This window comes from Gobius niger, assembly GCF_951799975.1.
Source record: "Gobius niger genome assembly, chromosome: 3".
NCBI classification, from domain to species: domain Eukaryota; kingdom Metazoa; phylum Chordata; class Actinopteri; order Gobiiformes; family Gobiidae; genus Gobius; species Gobius niger.
The window spans coordinates 16,681,597-16,704,815 of record NC_136854.1 but is presented as its reverse complement, the minus strand read 5'-3'; the positions used below and the strand labels follow the sequence as shown (position 1 = coordinate 16,704,815).

The window sequence follows — 23,219 nt, the reverse complement described above, 5'->3', positions numbered from 1 at the left end:
TAAAAATGCAAAGAATAGGTCTGCTGCTAAAACGCAAGAGAAAATATAGAATTGAATAAATAAAAGCCCTAAAATATTAATAATGTTGGCTCAATCACTAAAACTTACAGGAAGTAAATATTAACTGAGATAATTATTTATTTGTCTAATTATATTAATTACTTTTATATATATATTGCCGGAGATGCAATAGGACTATATTGATTGGTGTAATTATTTTTTTCCTCCAGATGCTTTATTAAACAGAAATATAGCAGTGTAACCATTGATTGTAATAATGGTAACTGCAATAACGCTTTATTGCCAGCAGAGGGGTCTCGCGAACACAAGCTATGCTCGCGATATCTTACAATCCCGCAGTCTTTAATGCTCGCGAGATTTCATATTTCCTCCTCTTTCACTCCCTGTAGCCAACATGGCAGTCGGCAAAAACAAGAGGCTGACTAAAGGCGGCAAAAAGGGTGCCAAAAAGAAGATGTAAGTTGGAAATTCGTACACTGTGAAGTAGCGCAGTGTTGTCTATCTATACATGAGTATTTAAGTTTTATTAAATCTGATGGATGACGCCGATATTTTGCGGATTGAGCTGTGGCAGGTCTAGTCGCCTCACCGGCGGCCCCAGTGCTGCTGAAGGGTTCACATGAGGGTTCACATGCCTTTTCTCTCAAATGCGCTGTGGCAATTTGTGTGACGTGTCTAGAACTAATCGGACTGTGTCTAGTTTAACCTCGTAATTGTAATCTTCCTTTTAAAAAGCTGCACTTTTTTTATTTGGCTTCATGCACGGTCTGCGTTCAGGCTCAGGGGCTAAGAACCTTAGCATCGATGTACTTAGCATAGCTAACTGTGTGACGAGGAGACGTTTTGCTTCAACCAAATTAAATTGTATAGTTCAAAAGAGGGGCTGCCTTTGTAGTTAATCTGGATTATAATTGCCTGTGGCATAGTCTGACTTTGTATTGACCAGTACCTTGATGTGCTGGTGTGTTAGCATTATGATGTAGCATTGACTGACTGCAGTTTTGTAGATATAAAAACACTAAATTTCAGCCTTTTGTTTGTACAGTGTGGACCCTTTCTCCAAGAAGGACTGGTATGATGTCAAGGCACCTGCTATGTTCAACATCCGCAATCTTGGCAAGACCTTGGTCACCAGGACTCAGGGAACCAGTAAGTTTATGAAATATTTCTACTTGAGTCACAATTTAAAAACAAAGTTCTTGTGTTGAAGAGTACACTGTAAGGCTTCTGCATATGGACCTTTGGGAACGGATGACGAAAACTTTTCAATGATTGTTTTGTGATTACTTTTGTTTTGAGATTATCTGACTTTCCCCATTCTACAGCAGACCAGTGATGCGATGGTTGTGAGCAGATTTCTGACATCCAATACTGTGTTCTAGAAATTGCCTCGGACGGTCTGAAGGGCCGTGTGTTCGAGGTGAGCCTTGCTGACCTCCAGAACGACGAGGTGGCCTTCAGGAAGTTCAAGCTGATCACAGAGGATGTTCAGGGCAAAAACTGCCTCACCAACTTCCACGGCATGGACCTGACCAGAGACAAGATGTGCTCCATGGTCAAGAAGTGGCAGGTAATATTTCTGATGTTTTGCTTGTTGTTGTAGCAAGCCCAAAACCTTTAATATTAACTTGGATATTATGCTTATTCATGGAGAGGCAAGGCCAAAGCACTCTCCCTTGAATACAGTTGGAGAATTGGTGATTGCTGTGATATAAGCTGCATTTTTACTGTACCGATAGCAGAAAAAATGATAACCAATTAGAATGCATGGTAGCGCAAAGAGTTTGACACGCCCACCTTGCAGCAAGACATTATGGATTCAATTCTCAGACCAGGTTTGGCCTTTCCTCATGGAGTTTACATTTACTCCCCGTACCAGACTAAAATGCATACAAGGGTTTCCCTCTAGGTCAGGACTCGCCCAAAGAGATTATTGTATATTCCTGTTCTTTGTCTGGTAGGATTTAAAAGTTACATGGCTGTCACTGCTCCTCTTCTCAGAGTTGTTTTTCTTGTCAGTTTTAAAAGTGTAATGCTTTGCGGTTGATTCGAATAGGAAAGTGAAACTAGGTGTTTTCAACATAAAGTAATAACTAATTATATCTGATCTATTGTGCAGACCATGATTGAGGCCCATGTGGATGTGAAAACCACAGACGGGTACCTCCTGCGCCTGTTCTGCGTGGGGTTCACAAAGAAGCGAACCAACCAGATCAGAAAGACCTCCTACGCCCAGCACCAACAGGTTCGCCAGATCCGCAAGAAGATGATGGAGATCATGACTCGTGAAGTGCAGACAAACGACCTGAAGGAAGTTGTCAACAAGCTGTGAGTTGTGTTCAAATGTTTTGGTTGAAGATGATGTATTCCCTGATGTTTGGCCTGTGGATTATAATGACTGTTTATGGTGGCGTTTCTAGGATCCCTGACAGTGTTGGCAAAGACATCGAAAAGGCCTGCCAGTCCATCTACCCTCTATATGACGTCTTCGTTCGCAAGGTCAAAATGCTGAAGAAGCCCAAGTTTGAATGTAAGTGCGTTTTAACAAGGTCTTATTTTATTTCTGGACGTTGGGAACAGATGATGACAGTTTCGGTCCCATATGATCCCATGATTACGCTTGAGATCAGCTGACGTTCCGTGATCAAACATTTGTTTTCCTTGAAATGCTCTATTAGTCTGTTTTTAGAGCTTGTCATAATCTTTATTAAATCTGTTTTGATTTACTTCACTTCCAGTGGGCAAACTAATGGAGCTCCACGGTGAGGGAGGCGCCGGCAGCGCGACAAAAGCCTCTGGTGACGACACTGGAGCAAAGGTGGAGAGGGCTGATGGCTATGAGCCCCCCATCCAGGAGACCGTCTAAACCCGACAGATTTAATAAAAAATGTAAATGACCAACAGGCTTTTGTCTTTGCATTGACCAATATGTTTAATATTCATAAACTAACTCTAAGTTGCACAGGTTCTCAGAATGGTGTAGAATGTACATTTTACTAAAGTGATGTACCTGATCTCCAGGTCAAGTGTCTGTACCTGATGCATGATCAGTGTAGATGAGTATATGAAGTGAAGATATAGACCTCGCATGTAATCTCTCCCTCTGTCAAAGTGACAACATATTGTCGTGCACCTGTGGCACGCGCTCTTTGTCAATCGGGACTTATAAGAAATAAAATTAATTTGTAAAGCAGATGGAGAGCTTTGCAGCAATGTCTGTCAGACAAAATGTCCTTGAACAGGCTACATTATAGCTGACGGGGCGCGAGGGGTGTAATATTGAAGAAAACGAAATTTAATTCAAACTGACATTGCTCAGTTTTTTTTTGCGTTTATGGGAATAAAACATGGCAATTCAAAAGCATTTAGTTGCTACCTGTATAAACCCTGTTATAGAGCAAATACAATAGGCTATTCATAACATTGGTCTAAAGTCTAAAACAGTATTTAGCAGGTTTCAGACAATTCTCCACACAGCTACAATTTATGAATTATATGAATGTTTGCATTTTCCGACTTGTTATGCTTGCATCATCAATAACATTTTTTTTTTTTTTAAAGTCAATAAGTACTCTGGCCACTAGATGGGGCAATAGAACAAGTCCCTTCCATCAATGAATAGATACATTTCTTTAATTTATAACATATCACATCAATCTTCATACAAAACTAAAATGACAGCTGCTTGAATACTGTTCTCTTCTCATAGGCAGTTCATTATGCAGGTCACGTGACAAGGTCACATGACCTGAACATAGTTCTTTGGGACCAGAGCCCGTTTTCCTCTTAGATCACCTAGGAACCACTCGTTGTCAACAGACTCCACATTAGTGACGATGTCCCCAACCTGTACAAATAGAAATGATCAAAAATACACTCAATATGATGATATTTTTGGCAGCATCATGTAGGCTTGCTTAAATTCTAACCTTTATGGAAAGTTCCTCTTCACAGGTCGATGCAAAGTCAAACAGAGCTTTGACCCTCACAGCACCTGTGCCTCCATTCTGATGGCTCGTTTGACCTGCTGAATAATTAGCACAGAGGCACTAGATGAGCAATGATTTGTATATAAATCATGGTTGTTTAATGGTTAATATATTCAAGACAATGTAAGCACATTAAAAGTATAAATGGTACAAAAACTTGTGGAAGAAAAAAACAATAAGGCACACTTCCTGTATCAGAATCCTCTCTACATTGTCTCTTAATTCAAAAAGTCACAAGTCAAACAAGAGTGTTTATTAAGACTTTTAAAATGAATTGGCCCAGTGAAATAAAAGCTTTTAGAGAGAACGTAAAGAGCAAATTTTGCGATGCTTTGACCTGGTTCATCATGGTTAATATCTGTATTTACAACACTCAAATTTACAAGTGGGTGTGTCCAAAAAACTAGCCCAAAGTTTCAAATCTTCTCTGTCAATACAAAAAGTGACAATATTATTCAATCACACAGGCAGAGGTTCTAAAAAAACAGATTTAACAGACTACCTGTTTTGCTCTCCACAAACGCCCGAGGGAACATGCCCTCACGCCCGTCAAGCCTCCCGCTGCTCCACTCCTGGTCGATGTGCTTAGTGATGAGGATACGGTCTCCTTTCTCAAAGGACAGGTCTCCTTCTGAGTTCCCCGTGAAGTCATACAGAGCAACAACCCATTCCGCACCAGACTGAGGCAGGAATACCAAAGAGTTAACGACGGTGATGATGGAAATACTGGTGCTGCAAGAAACTCTGTTCAGCTCACCTGAGCAGGAGGAGCCACTTTGGAGTGTGCTGATTTAGACATGCCTAAAACAGGGGAGATATAACTAGTTATTATGCATTATTAATGAGATAATTACACATTTAAATTAATAAATGCACAGCAAATTGTTAATATGCAACTTGATCTGTTCATAATTCAAGTAGCTGCAGCAAAAAATAACCTCAAAGCTTTTGTCTTCTTGAGGTTTACAGTCGAGTGAGCAGTGTAAACATTTATTTGACCAGGGAAGTCTCACTGAGATTTATTGTACATGTTTTTACTTTGTAGACGTAGGAGAAACAGGAGCTCACAGAGGACGGGAAGAACATGCGAACTTCACGCAGAAAAGTCCCACTCGAGACCTTTTTGCTGTGAAAGCCCTAACCGTGCCAGCAATGATGGATTTACTCACAGATATACTGTGGTTTTGGAAGCAAAGTTTCAAAATTATACTCTAGTTAATCCTTCTCTGACATGATTTTGGAAATGCTTAGTTTCCTTGTTTTGTATAATTCTATTCTTGAAATTCTGATCAGCTGCACGATAGTACATTTTCTTTTGTTTCAAAAGAAAAACAATATGCAGTAGTTAGATAAATATTAGGTCTTAGAAAACTGAAGTCGTAACTAACCATGTTCAACAGGTTCAAACCTCAAATGCTGGAAGTTATCAGTGGTGCAGTCTATTTTTAGTTTGTAACAAAATGTTATCAGAATCAGGGAGTGACCAGTGACCCTGGTCCGCCTCTATTGTAAACACCGCCAAATGAATTCACAACAGTGGAACAGATTCCTGTCATGCCACACATGTAGTCATAGCAAGAAAGGTGACAAGAAATAATAGAATAATTATCCACACAACCACGTCTGTACACCAAATCCAGACCAATCCAGACATTTACTTTGACGTGGTCTTTTGAACTGACACACATTGCTCACTCACCAGGAAGTGCTATCTTTTTGAGCGGTGTCTGCTGCTGCTTCTGGCTGGGAGCTTGGGGCAGATCTTGGATGATCTCCACAAAGTTGAGGGGGAAGATTCCGCTGAAGGTCCCCAGCTGTCCCCGGGCCCAGTCCTGTCCCACATAGGCCTTGAGCTGGATCACGTCTCCCTCGGAGAAGCTCAGCTCGTCACTGTGTTCGCTCTCAAAGTCGAACCTCGCCACGCACCTCGGACCACTGCAGAAACAAAAAAACACATGTAGCCCAAGAAATACCTCATGGCAAAGGCTCTGGCAATTTATTACTGCTTTTCCCTAAGTTGCGAGAAGATACATTAAGATCGCATCTATTTAATTTGACAAATGAAGAACTGTCCGTACGCTTAAATACTCCTGACCCCGTATTGTACTTGTTCTGTAATAAATGTTCCACTAATGATGCAAGAGTTTCAGGGCCCTAAAAAAGAATTTAATGAGGAGCCACCTCAAAGTTTCTCATTAATTTCAAAGTCAGGTTTTCTTTTTAATGAGATGGCAGTTGCAGTTGTTAATCATTTGCTGAACAGCCCTGGACAGGACACAGTCACATGTATGTGGCTAGTCCTAAAAGGAGATGTGTGTTAGAACAATGCTCCCTCACTGAAAACATGCCTGTTGCTCTAAGTTTGAGTAATTATTTGTGTTTGGTCTTTACAGTCCTTGCTCATTCAGTCAGTAAGTTCAATTTTAATTTTTAAGTATGTTTTTCATGTACAAACGACAAAACTGGGCAGTACCTGACGGTCACAGATGGCTTCCTGCCTGTCCGGTCAGGAAGTCGCGGTGAGTTTGTCTGTACAGTGGAGACAGTCATTACTTTCTTGATCATTTGGTTGAGCATGTTTTGGCAGTATTGTTTGCAAAAAGCCGTACCAGAACTTTGGCATAGTTGATGGGGAAGAAGCCACTGGACCCTCTGCAAGTTCCTTTGTACCACTCGTCGTCCACCTGCTCCACCATAATCACCACATCTCCTGCTTTTAGACCCAGCTCTCCAGGATTCTCTACGGAAACAACACAGCGGAATCAAGGAATAATTGCAACCAAGCTACACCGACTTCCTTAGACCCCTTAGCCATCGTTTTATTTGTAATGTATCTAAAGTAACATGTGGATAATAGCCTTAGGTTTGAAAAGATTATAAAATGCAGTTATGTTATACACCAGCAGAGGGCGCACTACGAAACACAAAGAATTGCATTTTTGTTTGATAATGACCCGTACCTGGGCTGAAGTCATGTAGGACCTCCACTGTTAGTCCACTGCCTGATCCTGTTGGTTTGCCAGCCTAATAGAAATAATGAAAGTAAAAATATTTCAACAATTAAGTATCAAATAAATGTGCTTGTTCCTGCATAACTATAGAGACAATACCTGAGGTGGTGTGGCTTGTGAGGCGTCGGACAGCGGAGTGATGACCTTCATACTGGACCTGTGCACTCTTCCTCTTCGGTCACCCACTTGACACTCAAATGTATTCGGGTCTATGGTATTTACCAGCACCAGGACTTCGTTTTTCTACAGGGAAATAGATCACTGTATATTTATAATAATTTTATATAAGTTAGTACATACAGGAAACAAAACCTCGACATTTAAAAACAGCAAAATTATTATCAGATCAGTAAAAGAGTTTTCCACCGTAGACTAAAGTTCTCAATCCCTCATCTGTTGTTTTAGTGGTGAGAATGTTTCGCCTCTCACCTCAAGAGGCTTCGTCACCAACTATACACATTTTATCCAGCAGGGAGAGGTTTACATTGTTATTGGTAACACCCACCTTTGCTCTGAATAAGGTCAATAAAGATGGGTGGTACTAATAACAAGGTAAACCCCGCCCGGAGAGATTAATCCTGAATCTCAAGATAAAAGACTTTTAACTGCTTTCAAAGCCTGTTCAGGTGAAAGGCAAAACGTCCTTAACACTCGAACAACCCAGTGCTGATGACAGTGCTGCCAAATCTGATTTTTTGATTGTGATGTTGCTGAAATGTGTGACCAGTGAGTGGCCCAGTTTGACCTCCTTACGCTGCATTTTTGGTTATTCCCATAAAAAGGCCTGGTACAGTTGCTAATGTTCTAAGTCCCATACGCCAAATTTGCATTTTAATCCATTGTGCTAATAAACAATACATGCATTATGATATTAGATCAGGTGCTGCACGTAATTTAAATCCATTTTAATTTTAATGACCTGAAACGAGAGCTCGCTAGTAGTGCTGCCGCTGCAGTCGCTGGATGCAACTGCGTGGGGAACTTGAAGCTGAAAGACAGAAATTATTTAGCAAAAAGGTGCAATATTTGTTAAAAATAAAAACAAATAATGATAATGATGTAGAATGTCTTTTACAGTGTATTTGTTGTAGAGCTGGTGTCCTGGGTTGGGCCTGGGGGGCAGCACAAGGCCTTTCTTTTGGGGCTTTGGTGGCTGGGGTTTGGGTGGAGTGTCCCGAGGCGTGGAGTTGGTGTGACTGGCGGCTTCCACACGTGGAGGGGGAGGTCTGCCCGGGCCTGGGCCGGAGCCCATCGAGGGAGGCCGAGGTGGGAGCGTTTTTTTGGTTGTGACCCTCCTAAAGTCCACCAGAAAATGCTAACATTTAGAAAGGTTCAAATGTTTTCTTTTGTATAGTTTGTTTGGTGATGCTGGTATACAAAGAACTTTGCATGTATGAACGTAACTTCAACTATCTATGAAAAATGTATTGATAAATATAAATGTGAGGCTTACTTACCGTGGTGGTAGCGATGGTTCTGGTGCAGCACTGGGAGACGCCTATAAAGACACAAATGCACCTTTACACACACTATTGAGACAGTCGACATCATAGAAACAGTATGTGCTCAGTCCAGCTTCACCTCAGACCTACAACGGTCTCTTAGTTCAACAAGAGGGACAGAATCAGTAACTGTGTGCAAAGCAGCATGTACTGTACTTGGTGGTTTGTTGGACATGCCATTTGTTGTATTTCTACAGTCAAATCAAAATGTTAATACTGAATCTTCACTTTCTACATAGATTACCTGAGGTGGGAAACAGGCGACTGAATGCCTGTTGCTCCGCTGAGGTGTGTTGAGCGTTCCCACGGGCTTCTGGACAGGCAGGGGAGGGGGGCTGTCCTGAAAACCATCTGAAACTATAAAGACAACACAACACGCGTCCCTGTTACATTTATTACTAGGGATTAAAGCTTCCAAATAGGGTGTTTGTATAAGCTCTCGAGGTTTTCAAATATTGTCAACTGGACTGGGTAGTTTAAGTTGAGAACGTTCCACCGCTCTTTTTCTTCTTTTCTTCTGCACATCAGCCAGATGGACTAGGCAATACACAACTCAGTACATCAGCAATGTTGAAAAAACAGGATACTGTGTTTACATGGTACAGTCACCTGGAAACTGTGGGAAGGTCCCGGTGAGAATATCCTGGTTTTTAATAACCAGGATATTGGTTTATCCAGGAAACTGAAACCAGGATTCTGTGTTTACATGAACCAGACAAAACCAGGAAACATAAAATTCCCATTAATAACCTGGACACTTGAGTGCATCTCTTAATTTGACCAGAAAAAGAAGCAAAAAGGAAAGACATGAGCCGATGTGAACTGAGAATAAACTAAGACTTAATGGAAGTTCACAGGAGAAAACAGTATTTTGCTAACCACACACTTGTAACCCCTCAGGGAAATGGAAGGTGATTATGAAAATGTATAAATTTAGCATATCTACAATATACAGATACATTAAGTTAAAACTGTTGTTTATATTTGGTGCAAAAGACAGCTGAACTCACAAGAGGCACTTTTGCTGGGGACAATGATGGTGGTGGGTCTCTTGGTCAGACTTTGTCTGGAGCCCGCGTAGTTGCTTTTGGTTGGCTCCGGCTTGACAGGGAAATTGTCTGAAATAGAAAGAAAGTCAAAATGTTTACACGAATGCAACAAAAGAAGAAAAACAGCATCTTTCTGTTGGTCCCAAGCCTGAGTCAGGGAGAAAAGCAAGCACCATAAAGCGACAGAGGACCCTCATATCGGAAATACTAAAGTAGTACATAGCAGGGTTGCACAATGGAATAGAAATGATAATTTTAATGGTTGCAATAAGCAAATCTAAAAGGTTTAAATTATATATCATATAATGATATAATTATTTATCTGTATTGGAATTTGTAAAGTATGAAATTTGCTGAGTCAGTCATTTCTGAAATGTGTAAATTCTTGTTTTAGTTCCTGTGTTCATTAACATGCACTGTCCCGACCAAAATAAACACATATTTTGTTCATATTTTAGTCTTCTCTCACACTTGTTAAAATGTGCACTGGGAACTCAATCTAAATTTCAGAATATGCTTATCAGAAAAAAATGCAATGGTATTTTTTGTGCAAATTGTGCAACCCTAACACTTTTGTACTTTTGAGGAAGATTTATTTTCACCTTTAAAAGTAAAATATGCAGGGCTTAAAGACTTTCAGGTTTTCAGCAGGAGGGGCGTATTTTGTACATCCTGCATATTATACCTTTAAACCCTGATTGTTTCCTGCATGGAGAGCCCATCATTCCCTTGACTAGTCACGGTTTTGCAAATTATACTCACTTGATGTTTTGTCCTCATATGTTTTGTCCACAAGATCAGGTTTTTCTGTGGTTATATCAAAACATCAGCCGTCTGTTGATTTCTAATTTGCAAATGTATTATTGTATTCATGTATTATATGTACTATTACTCACTACTCGTACTCGGTGCATATTCCACAAAGTCATATTCCCTTTGTGTATTTCCAGGCTCCTCTGTTTATGTGGTCCCAAAAATATATACACATTTTCAATACGGTAAGTTTGAAACGACTTCCGAGAATATCACAAAACGTAGTAACTCACGTGATGTATCGTCCCCATATGTATTGTCTGGAATGTCATATTCGTTTTCCATTGGATCATGAGGAGCTTCCAACGCTATGCAAAGTCATTATTTGGAAATGTTTGGTTTTAGTGGAAAAATATGGCAACTATTTACTGGCTTTCTTTCTTTGTGATAATAACATGACACAGCATTACTCACTTGATGGGTCTAAATTGTCCACGTACTCATACTCGCTGTACGGGCTTTCTTCACCACCCACTGACAAGAAAATATTTTATGAATTAAAATCATTGTCTGCAAATGCAAAACTTTTCCCTGACCTCTATCGCTCCGAGTAAAAGCAATTCTAGCTCTGCAAATTTTTCATCTTACTAACACCAAAAACTTTGACTTTCCTCGATACAAACTGTAAAAAATAAATAAATATATATAAATATAAATATAAAATATATAAATACTTAATAGGAATTATTTTCATGTCTTGATACATTTATGGGGGCCCCAGTTTTGGACTGGGAGGGAGGGCGCGGCCCGAGAACAGCACGCACAGGCTTCAAGGAAAACCACTGCACTAAAGGACAGAGTAACACCTCATTTGAAAGCTAAGACCGATTGTTTTCCTCGCGTTGTTGCCGTGTTGTCGTCACTTTTGTTTGTCGTCATACTTTTTTGTGGTTTTTCTGCAGCTTTTTTGACACACATTTATGTCACTTTTTCATCACATTTTTGTCACTTTTTCATCGTTTTTTCCCCCCTCATTTTTGTTGTTATTTTGACGCTTTTTTAAAGAAGCTTTTATATTTGAGTAAAGCCAAACTGGAGGAAATGTGCTCGGTTCAGGCCAGTGGCCGCCGGCTGCTCTGCTTTGTGGAAACGACACTAGGGGCCGCCATTGCTCCACCATTGCTTTAGTGCCTCCATATAGCCGCTGTTTGCCCATTGGAATGCATTGCGCTTTAGACACGTTAAAAACAACTTTACAGACTGGTTTCTAATTTTCTTTAGCTAGATATTCCACCTGTGATAACGCTGGGTTAGTTACAATTAAAGAAATCAGGCTGGTTTTCATTTAAAAAATTAATTGAAATCTCGCACTAATGAGGGTCGGACTGTTAGCATTGGAGCAGCGCGAACAACACATCACGCAAGGGCCGAATCTACAGTGAAGATCCCGCCCTTATGCCCTTTTTAGGAACATGCTTCGTCAGGCAAACGGGGAGGAGTGAGGAGGAGTCTATTATTTTGTTTTTTGTATTATATGGTTCAGGCGGGGGGTAAGTTGGAGTGATTTTGTACTTTATATAATATACTTTATTGTTCCCCATTGGGAAATTTGGCTTCAACCCTGTCAGGATCATGGTCATGTTTACCGAGCTGGTAAACATGTACATATTTTAGCCTAATGTACACGTTTTGGTTTCATAGGGGAGACCCGAGCCCCCAAAGGAAACCCAAATCGTCAAAATACCAAGCGCCAAATATCCCAATTGCAGCGCCAAAGTAAAGCATCAACTTTTCCAAATGCCAACATTGTGTTCAATATTAAGACCTAATAGGGCATTTTGCAAGGATTTTTCCCCCCACATTTTTAGAATAGTTTACCGGGTGTTTTCGCTGATTGAGTAACATTTGTCAAAATCATCTTGAGGGCCAGAGGTTCTATGCAGGAGGGTCAGATTTGCCCTCGAGCCTGACGCTGCTCATCACTGCCCTAAACCATCACGACCTAAATGAAGAAAAAACAACCAGAGAAAGATACTCACTTGATCCACTCTCCGCATCCTCGTACACAGGCTGTGCCGAGTAGTTGTTGTGGTTGTTGATGTTCAGATTGGGCTTGAGCGGCTCTTTGGCGTTGGGCTTGGCTGGAAGCGTGGGGGGCACTTTGACAAACTCCTCATCGTGGATGCTGCTGTCCCTGGTCAGCTTCGGAGGCTTTGACCTGTGCTGGGCCAAGATCGCAGTCAACTCCTCCGTCACCGACCTATTACCTGCTCCTCCCTCTGGTTTCTGAGCGGGCTTGGGCGCCGGCGTCGGGGGCGAATAACAGACCTCTTCGTAGAGATCATCCGCGCTAACTTGGCGTGCTATCGCTTCGGAAGGTTTAGCCGCCACCGGTGGTTTCGTTCTTGATTTCGGCTGCGGCTTGGCTGGTTGCGCGGCCTCATCAGCCTGGTTTTCGAACGCCTTGATCCTCGCACGGAGACTATTGGTGCCACTCATCTCGTCCGCATCCTCTGTTTCTGCACAAGATTGGTTCAAAATGTCAAAGTTTTCAGAATTGAAGACCTCCAATAGTTCTTCTAGATACTTGTTGGATGGGACAGTGTCCGCAGTGCAGTTTGAACAGTTAGAATGTTCACTAAGCTGCACCAAAGTATGGGATTCCTCTGGTAGAATACGTGGCCTTTTAGATTTGATGCGAGGAAGAGGGACCGGCTGTATAGAAGTAGTAGTAGTAGTTGTAGCAGCAGCAGTAGTAGAAGTAGCCTCAGTGCTGGGTGTATTACTCCAATAGACAGTGACAGAGGCGATGCCGTCAGTCTGAGTACATAAAGCTAAGCTGGATTCTGTATCTCGATGACTATGGGATGGTGTGGAGTTGAAATTCACATTGATGGGGTCAGCGGATAAAGCTTTTCTGTTCTTGGGAGCACAAGGTCTTGGTGGTTTTGGAGGCCTTTTACCTGCAGTCAGAAATATTTGCAATAATATAATGCAAACACGCTTTAGCACACACATTTACACTGCCTGGCAAAACAAAGTCGCCACAAAAAAGGTCACAATCATTATGAGAACAAATATGATTGCAGGTTTTCTATTATTAGACCTCTTAAACCCTCTCCTGAACTGAGCACATTTTCTGCAGTTTGGCAATCTAAAAGCTTCTTGAAAACAGCGTCAAAATAGTGACAAAAACGAGACAAAAATGTGACAAAAAACACAACAAAAAAGTGGAAAAAAAAAGTGGAAAAAAAAAAAAAAAAAGTGATGACAACACGGCAAGGCTCAATCAAGAAGCTTTTGAATTTGGGTAAAGCCGAACTGGAGAAAACGCACCTGGTTAAAGTGAGGGGCAAGAGGGTAGTACATACAGAGACAAAATGGACATTAAGTAAAGACAGATTTATTTTTTGTTTTTCTTTGACATCGTATGTGCAATGATTTTGTCTGAGGTTTATTTGTATATATAGTATTTGTATATAAATACTTAGTTATCACATTTTGCCTTGTTTGCTGACCATGAAAGCTCCAGGCAAAGAACCTGGCAAGGAATTAGATATCAACAAATATTGACAAACAAAACATTTGGTGTCTGTAAGTGCTACTTTAAAGGTGCACTATGTTACTTTTTATGGACAAAAAAATAATTTTAGTGTATATTTGACCTTTCAATTTTATTTTATCGGATTTCCGGTATATTTTCGGAATGGAATATATACATAATCATGGAAAAGGTTCAATAAGCAGTGAGAACCTAAATAACTATTGATCCTGGAGCATCCTATGCGCTGTGCTAACCACCCAAGTATTCGCTGGGTCACTGAAAGGCCAAACATTAATATCAACTTTCTTTTTACATAAAAAGTTGCATAGAGCACCTTTAAAGTGCATATGACACATTAGACACAACTTTTGCTAAAACATAGTTTACACAATTATATAGGAAGTGACATAGATGAAGGCAAACAATTTTAAACTTTTGCCGTGCCGACAATGTTTTGTCAATGGGAAATGAGTGTTACCTTTATCTATGTCACTTCCTGTCAGCAGCTTAAAAATAAAAATAACTTTTCTGCCCAACATGTTATTCCAGTGTCATGCTACTGGTGTTATCCTTCTTATTAAGTCATATTTTCAAAAGCATTAAAACCTGTCACATGCACTTTACGTGGAGATGCTCTTCCATAGAGGGCAAAAAAAAAGCATTTTGAAAAAAAAGCCTCTGAAGTTACATATTTCCCATATGAATCTATGAAGAAAGGTTGATTCAGTAAACAAACATAAAAACAACAACGCTATTTTGCGTTTCCTTATCAGTCCATTTGCTGTTTTATCATTGAAAGTAGACAGTTACGCTTAAAGCAGCTCACCAGCAGTTGTAGTTGGAGCAGCGGCGTCTTGTGTGGAGTCGGTGGTTGTGCAGTTCAGGCGTCGGGGAGGTGCTACAGGCTTGGAAACGTGCTCCTCCTGGGTCTCCTGGACCTGATGAAAGGACTGTGGGCGCTACGTCATGACAAAAATAGATTACATAACATATAGCCTGAAATGCCCAGATGCAAATTTTATTCCTAAGCAAGTGCCAGGCTAGAAAAGCATGAGATGGCTGTCATAAAGGTCACTAGACTTAAGGAATCACTTATATGTAAATGAATGAATAAAAAGGTGAGGCAACCACTTGGGACCAGCTAACCTGAGGAGGAGGGGCGCGCGGGGCAGAGGACACCAGTGGACGACCTGGACTCCCTTTACCGCTGTCCAAAGGTTCTGCTGAGAGGATGGTGATTTCTGGTCGCCTATAGTACAAAAGTAAAAATGTGAATAAAACTTCTGTTGAAATTTTAATGAAGCAAAACAAACTGAGCAAACCTCTGACAACTAGAAATCATAAATATCGTCAGTGGGCATTTAACTTGTAGAATATTTAATGTGTGGTCTATTTGGAACTCTGAGAAGTATGAGTAAAATGGGTCAAATGTGAAATAACAGCATAAAGCTTTTACCTTTTATAATTACCTCTGCTGTGCTTGATCTGAGATTTTGATTTTGCTGAGAGAGAGGAAAAAAAAGTAGAATATAATACAATTTCAGAAGTACCATGTGAATATTATCATGTAATGTAGATAGATTGTCGAGGCACACTTACTGCGTTTTATTACAGCTTTTAAAGATGATAGAGGTCCTTGACTGAAGAAGACAAAGGAGGAAGATGTATGGTCAAGTTATACTACAATGAACGGCAGTGATTCAGTTTATTCAAGTCATCATCCTAAATGGATTCGGTCCCGTTGTGATGATACATGAAAGTGCATCACACATTTAACCACAAAGAACAGCAGCTCATTCATTGACCTTCTTGGAAATCTTTGGCCGCGGTGCAGTACGAATCCTTCCTTTTCCCCAAAGAAATGCAGGGCGGATCTTTGTTTACAGTCACTTCACCACAGATACTCAGTCTCTCCTGATAGTAGAGTCCCATCTACTGCTAATTAGGCCAGCCAACTTCCCAGCTATGTAAACAACACTGTTGCTTTCATTTCTTCAGCACACTCTTTTAGCGTAATATCCCTTTAGGAGGAATGATCTAGTTTTCACAGAGACAACAGTCTTACATACCTGGATTGTGTGGGATTGGGCTTGAGCCTATCAGGAACAGGACCTGGAAAAGGAATGAATTACCACCAGACACAAGCGAATGTGTACACATCAGGAGCTCAAAAACTGTAATAGACAATCTTTGATTCTTTATCACACACTCAAGGACATCCAAATCTGATTTCTTTACCGGAAATTTTCCATTGACACATAACTACACAATTACATCAACTCTATGAACAATGCTGAAATGTGTTAAGTCACTCTTAGTTAAGCACCATTGTAAACACGTTGGACAAGAACCCAACCCTGACGAATCCAGAGAAACCAGCTGCTGCTTTAATTGTGACAATAAACATCCAGAGATTCTGGAATCGAGTGGGACTTTCCAGCTTGAAATAAATGCAGCAATATTATGTGTAGTTTGATTTTGGCAAAAATTAATGTTAGCAGTCAATCTGATCAGGCTTTAAGTCAATCTACATTTATTCCATGATATAATGAAGTCTGATAGTAAAAAAAAAGTTATTTTATTCTTGATTTTAAAAAGTTGGAGTTTGAACCTTTAAATAAATGCTATATGAATGAATAGTAATGACTGCAACTAACCACAAACCAAACTTAAACAAATGAATGAACGAAACACCACAACTACGATGAATGGAATTGGGTCTAGAATTGTTGTATGAAGGGTTTGAATCTCCTAAATTGACAGATTTCTATTTAAAAAGCATTCCTGAGGGGTAAATGTAGTTCTCCCCGATAGACAATAATATATAATTTTAGTATTAGACTGCAACATAACCTGCTCCTATACAAACTTTTCAGAAAGATTATCTTACTGACTACCAGTTGGCTATTGTGGTTACATTGTTGCCATATTCGTTTCCTGAAACTGTGTGACTATATTGTAGCTGTCCCACCTGCTGCACCTGTTACTTGTTAGCCATTAGCTTCCAGTTACCATTAAACAATAGAAACCCAGCCAGCCCTTTCGATCACTCCTTTAGCACCTGCTGTTTCTAAACACTGTGTGACTTTATCAAAACCACTGAGTAAATTAGACACCTGCACCTTCAAGCCCTTCGGCACCTGCCACTAGCTCTAAATCACCCAAAGCTACTTTCCTACCTGCAGAGTTTAGAATCCAGGTCAGATTTGTTAGTTTTTTAGCGGAATCATTCCATTGGTGTCCTCTTTCCTGGTTCTCAGACTTGTGACAAAGTGAAAAGTCACACACACAAACACACACGCACACATCAGCAGCAGACACAAGAGGACAGTGGGCGGGGCCTGGGTACCTCAGGCTCCCCGGTGTGTGTTTACCTGACCAGTCTGCCAAGCTGGAATGTCACCATGCAGGAAATAGTTTGTGCCATGGCTCTGTTACACTTACTTCAACGGAAAGGGCAGGGATGTTTATCAAGTTAGAATGTAAACAGCATAATCGGATCAGTTTCTCTCGGATACTTTCATTCAGAGCATGTCCTCTTCAATAGTTAAGTTTATGAGGACGGAGCAATGTCTCGGCAAATGATCAATATTGCAATATCATATAGCTGTGGTAAGCCTAATATACCATAACACAGCACGGTCATTTAGAAATTAGCTTAAAGGGACTAGAAGGAGTTTAAAAATGTACTACTTGCACTAGTCATGTCCTAATGAATGAGCCCAGACGTGTTCACCACAACTGCCTCTAAAATCCTGGACTGTAACTCAAAAAGTTCTTAATTCGGGTCCGAAGCTTCGTCATGCAGGAGCTAAATATACAAACTGCAGTTACGCGTTCGACCTAAGGTGGCAGCAGCGAGTATAATAATGTAAAATTCCATCTAGTCCCTTTAAAGCAGGGGTCACCAACCTTATTTCAGCTGAGGGCTACTTTAAGAGCATTAAGTTGTTCGAGGGCTACCAGTTAAAAACAAATCCTAAAGACTTAACCGTACACTGTTCACTTATAGGATATTGACCCCATATTATATTAAAATAGCTTTATTTTAAACTCATACAGAGTCACAACCCGCGGGGCACCCAGGGTGACCTTTAAAGGAATAGGCCACCGTTTTTACATACTGAGATATGTTCTTACCTTAGCTTTGACGAGTTCTTTAGGACCTGTCTGATCTTCCCCCGTGCCTTCAATCACGTAAACACAGCGCAGACGGCGTTAGCATTTAGCCTCTCCCCCTCTCCACTATAGCTCCAAAACAGGACAAGATAGAAGCTACCAAGCTCTTCCACGTTTTCCCTATTTAAATATGGTTACGTGAAGTGTTATACTACAAAGTATAATTACACAAAAATAAACAATGTGGATTTTCTAAGTGGATAAAAGGGGGAACTATATTGTAAGGCGTAATAATACCAGGAGTAGTTTGGCATCCGCACAGTGAAGTGAAGATTACTGCGCGGATTTCGAGGCTAAATGCTAACGCCGTCTGCGCTGTGTTTACGTGACTGAAGGCACGGGTGAAGATCAGACAGGGCCTTAAAGAACTCGTCAAAGCTAAGGTAAGAACATATCTCAGTTTGTAAAAACGGTGGCCTATCCCTTTAAAGGAACAGGTCACCATTTTTCCATACTGAGATATGTTCTTGCTTGAGCTTAGATGAGTTGGTACGTACCTGTCTGGTCTTTATGTGTGCCCTCAGTCATGCAAATCGACCAAAGATGTTGTTAGCATTTGGCCTCTCCCATGTATTCTTATAGCTCCAAACGGGGGTGAAGTTGGAAGCGACCACACTCTTCCACGGTCACGCACAAAGACCAGACAGGTACGTATCAACTCGTCTAAGCTCAGGTAAGAACATATCTCAGTATGGAAAAACGGTGTCCTGTTCCTTTAAGTTCAGCTTTTTCCCTAAAACATTTAGTTCTCGTTTAGCCTTGTTTTGGTATCCTTATCGCAATATTTAAGACAGTTATGAAATATTGTAATTTTTCTCTCATACAAAGATGAATGGTAAAAGCTAGGCTTCAGTTCAGAAGCATGTTATTGCCATTCACAGGGGATGTCGTTCCACATGGCTAAAACTTTATGTGCTCGGTAACCCACATAGGGAATAACATTCTGTTCAATTTAACTCACCCCTCCACATATATGTGGTACAAAACACACCTTACAGTTCAGAATGACATCTACACATGCTGTAATAACTTGTTTATGTAAAGCTAAAATCAACACTGATTATGAAATGACTTCTTTCTTTTTTTCCAGAAATAGCCTACAAATATAACCTTTGTTCAAAAAGTCACTGCTTCTTTTAGTTCAGCCGGTGGCCGTGAAAAGACACAACAAACAGGAGATGTGCAGAGGTCAGCTGGTTTCCCTCACAGACACGCAGTCACTGAACACATGGGCATTACTCAGCAGCGGGCACAGCAGGTGGAGAACAGCAGCCACCGCCACAGAACAATCCATACACAGAGAGCCATTCATTCTGGACACATGGATAATAGAAGCGACAAGTTTGCCTCTGTTTTTTATGTTTGTTTAACTAATTAAGATGCCTATACAGTAACAATTAGGATTCTTATAGGCTACTTTATAAACCATACCACTTTAATTCACGCATAAATAAATCCCAACCATACAAGACGTGGTTATTTCATAGTAATAATATGGAAACATCTTCTTCTTAATTGTTGTCCCTAGTTACCGTAATATCTCTATCCTATTGCCATTATTTTTACAGTGCGATAAATGTAAGTGCAACCGGTCAACTTTTTAATGAGCAGAAATTGTAGTTTAAGTCAAGAGAGGGAGACATCCAAATTCAGTGCCAGAAAAAACAGGAATGCTCAAACTCAAAAGAACATTAACTCTGTATTTTGAAGATTAAGACACCATGGACAGAAGCACAATGTTTTAGATACGTTTCTTTAAATAACATATCGCCTGAATGGATGAAAATGGACAAAGGGGGGAATAGAAGGCACAGAAAGTACACAGGAACTCTTTCTGGAAAATAGCAATCCCTAAATAGGCCGATTTGATCTAAAGGTTCATGTTCTAAGTGAGTCCTCACACAGAGACAAACAGCTGGTGTGGGTGAGGACTGGAGAGGGTGTTTTACTCTCGATAACAGGGTTTGGCAAAATGGAAAAGTCATGTCAGGATGTTAGGGTTGCACATGCTGAACAAACAGGTCATAGCATAAGCCTGATTTCATTTGAAGACCATGTTTGAATTGGGATGCTGTGGCAGTCGCGGTGGTTGTTACAGGAAAGTTAGGCAGGTCTACGTTACAAAGAAAGATTGCAGGGATGAAGAGAAAGGATTTGTAAATGGAGAATCACACAGTTGGCTGAATCAAAACAAATTCAAGTCCCCCCCTCCATCTCTCCATTCAAATTGCCACTTTTGGACATAAGGCTGCTATCATCATTTATCCAAAAAGGTTAACAAAAGTGTCAACGCTATTGTTTTGTAATGCATTTGCTGCAGTTCATGTTTTCTGTTCTGTTCTAAAGTGGACAACGAAGCTGCCCTCTGTTGGTGTGTTCACCTATTTTTGCATGACCCCCGCATATCCACTGCCTGTAGCGTGACCATGTTTTTATTTTTACAAAGCACCGATTCATAGTGGAGGATTCTATGGATTAAATGACAAACTTTCAAATACCAGCGTCAATGCCAGTGTGGAGTCTAACCAGTGTCCCGGATGTCACCTGCATTTCTGCGCATCTCGTTCTCCTCTTCACGTGGGAGTTCAGACATCATAGTGCTGTTACCCAAAAGTGGCTATCTCACCCCCAAAAAGGAAAAAAAAAACAAATCCATCAGAAACGGAGGATAAAGTGCAGGTTCGTTCTGCCTGCGTCGCCCACAGTTGGCTCTACTTTTGCCCTGTGGTATTTGGATGGGTGAGAGGGAGGAGGTGGCGCACTGTCCAACACTGTCTGGACCGTCAGCAGAACAACAGCAGCTGAGTGACCGCGAACTCTGAAGGCATGTGCGCCGCACGTTAACCCTTTACGCACACGCGCCGGCTCTGGTTAAAGGTCCTGCATTTTGTGTTGCCCTCTTTCTAAGGGCTAATGTTGTCAGCCCATTTTCGACAAAGTATTTAAGCGCTTTCTTATTGTTGGTAAATGGTTCACTGTAAATAACAGTATTTATTAATCTTTTTGCTAAATTAAACACTGTCTTTTATTAATTGAAACCGGAAGCGCGTCCATCACGTGACCTGTCTATGCTAGTTTAAAAGAGCTAGGCCCACAGCCTCAGGGCAGAAGCTGTGGCGCAGTAGTCGGGCCGTGGCCTAAGCCTTGTGACATCTGGGACGTGTAAGTGTCGTTTTATCTGTTTGTCCATTTTAACTTAATCCATAGTACGCTAAACTATTTTATCCTTTATTCACAGGGGACCTATGTTTACCTTTTCTTTTCTGTAAATATTTGAGCTCAAAATAAACTTTGAAAAGCCAACTGATTCTCCCTGGTGATTTCGAGGGGGCAACAAAATCTTGGTGTTTCAGCCCGGTCGGATTAAGTTTGTGGATGACCTGGATCGCTACCGTGGATTGTGGCTACCGGAGCGCGTGTGTGGACTATATTCGTGAGTGGAATACGCTACGAGAGACGCCAACACGAAGCTATCACGGAGCTAATGCTAACGGAAGCGAGGTCAAGGAAGACTACACAACCCACCGCAAGTCACGATCAAAGCCAAGGTAAAAGACTTTCCAATCATGCCAGACTTTAACGAACAAGTGTCTGAATGGGAAAATATGCTGGAAGAAATCGAGGAAAAGCTAATTGCCTTACCTGCTTCGGAACTTCTTAAAATATGCACTACACTTGAAATCGATGTTGAAGATGAAGAAAAAAACTCACCTCGCAAAGTGAGAAGGCTAATTCTGCAGCATTTGGAGTGTGAGGATGTCACGTCGCTTGAAGATGGAGGAATGTCATTGTTATTGAAAATAAATGACAGAATTGATGAACTGAGAAAAACGCTGTCTACGTCTGGTCCCACGTCGCCACGCCGCCCTCTGGCGGACACAGCCGGTACTGCGCCCAGCAACACTGAACCTGTGGTAAGACCACGCACCTCTGCCACCACGCTTACTGCCGCTAATATTTTGTCTGAAAGAACTCAAACTGTTGTTCACCCAATGTATAGAAAAGACTTGAAAATTAATGGACAAATTGGTGAACATAATCAAACGGATAAGCTGGGATATGCAAGTTTAGAAAGACAAATTACAAAAGCATTAAAGAAGGGATATGATGAATGCGAAATTATTGATGCAGTCCTTCAAGCTATGATTCCAGGAACAAAACTGCGAAGTTATCTGGAAAGTAGAGATGATTTGTCATTGAAAGCTCTGAAACAAATATTGCGGACTCATTTTGTTGAAAAAGATGCTAATGAGCTGTACCACTCCTTAACTCGTGCTGCACAAGATCACGGAGAGACTCCAGTCCAGTTTTTAGTTCGAGCTATGGACTTGAGGCAACAGATACTCTTTGCTTCAGAGAGAGCAGAAACTGGCTTGAAGTACAGCCCAGAGCTCATCCAAAATCAGTTTTTGCAAACCATACTTACCGGACTCCAAGATGACACCATCCGTATTGACATAAAGCCACATTTGCAAAATCCAAAAGTAACTGATGAAGTTCTGCTGGAGAAAATGACCGCCGCCTACAACCTGGAGATGGAGAGGAAGGGCAAGCTGTCAAGCAAATCCAGAGCCAAGGTGTTAGCGGTGAGTAATGATCCACATTTCACTGATTCAGAGAGCAGCAGTTATGACAGTAACTCTACCAGTCATAAAAAGCAAAAGTTTGAAAAACGTGACGCATTGATGGAGAAAGTAGACCAGGGGAACAAAGCAATCTGTGAAGCCATTCAGAATCTCACCACTCAGCTGTCAAGCCTGCACCAGGCACCCGGACAACCACCACCATGGGGACAAGCCAGCCACAGCTACAACAGACCACCACCAAGGACACGCCCCAACCGGCAGTGTCACCAGTGCCAGCGGACCAATCCAGGGGGGAAATGCGACCACTGCTACAAGTGTGGGAGCATAGACCACTGGGCCATTGGTTGCCGCAGAGCGCCTAGGAACACCACAGCCTCCACCAACAAGATCGAAACCAGCGTACATCTTGGTAAGAACACAGACATATTCTGCACCACAGCGCCCCTCACTGGTAAACAACATCAAACTGCTAAGCTGGTGGGGAGGAGGTGCCTTGTTCGAGCCACAATGAACAATGTTGACACCAAAGTGCTGTGGGACACTGGCTCACAAGTGTCCATTATTGGGGATGAGTGGAAGCAGAGA

General features: G+C 41.2%; 2 protein-coding genes across 2 annotated transcripts; one reads left to right on the top strand and one right to left on the bottom strand.

Annotated features, from left to right (window-relative positions):
* The first annotated feature begins 375 nt into the window (after positions 1-375).
* Positions 376-2,932, top strand: rps3a (ribosomal protein S3A). Its single transcript, XM_079554239.1, has 6 exons — positions 376-477; positions 1,067-1,170; positions 1,404-1,591; positions 2,141-2,349; positions 2,442-2,551; positions 2,760-2,932. The coding sequence occupies exons 1-6, from the start codon at positions 416-418 to the stop codon at positions 2,885-2,887; spliced, it is 801 nt and encodes a 266-aa protein (XP_079410365.1). The 5' UTR covers positions 376-415; the 3' UTR covers positions 2,888-2,932.
* A 792-nt stretch (positions 2,933-3,724) lies between these two features.
* On the bottom strand, positions 3,725-13,244 carry sh3d19 (SH3 domain containing 19). Its single transcript, XM_079552910.1, has 16 exons — positions 12,365-13,244; positions 10,478-10,528; positions 9,534-9,641; positions 8,768-8,880; positions 8,479-8,519; positions 8,097-8,316; positions 7,941-8,009; positions 7,121-7,264; positions 6,971-7,034; positions 6,620-6,750; positions 6,484-6,539; positions 5,710-5,945; positions 4,768-4,811; positions 4,513-4,690; positions 3,951-4,045; positions 3,725-3,868 (listed from the first exon to the last, which is right to left on the bottom strand). Exons 1-16 carry the CDS (start codon positions 12,822-12,824, stop codon positions 3,761-3,763), a joined length of 2,118 nt encoding a protein of 705 aa, XP_079409036.1. The 5' UTR covers positions 12,825-13,244; the 3' UTR covers positions 3,725-3,760.
* Positions 13,245-23,219: the final 9,975 nt, after the last annotated feature.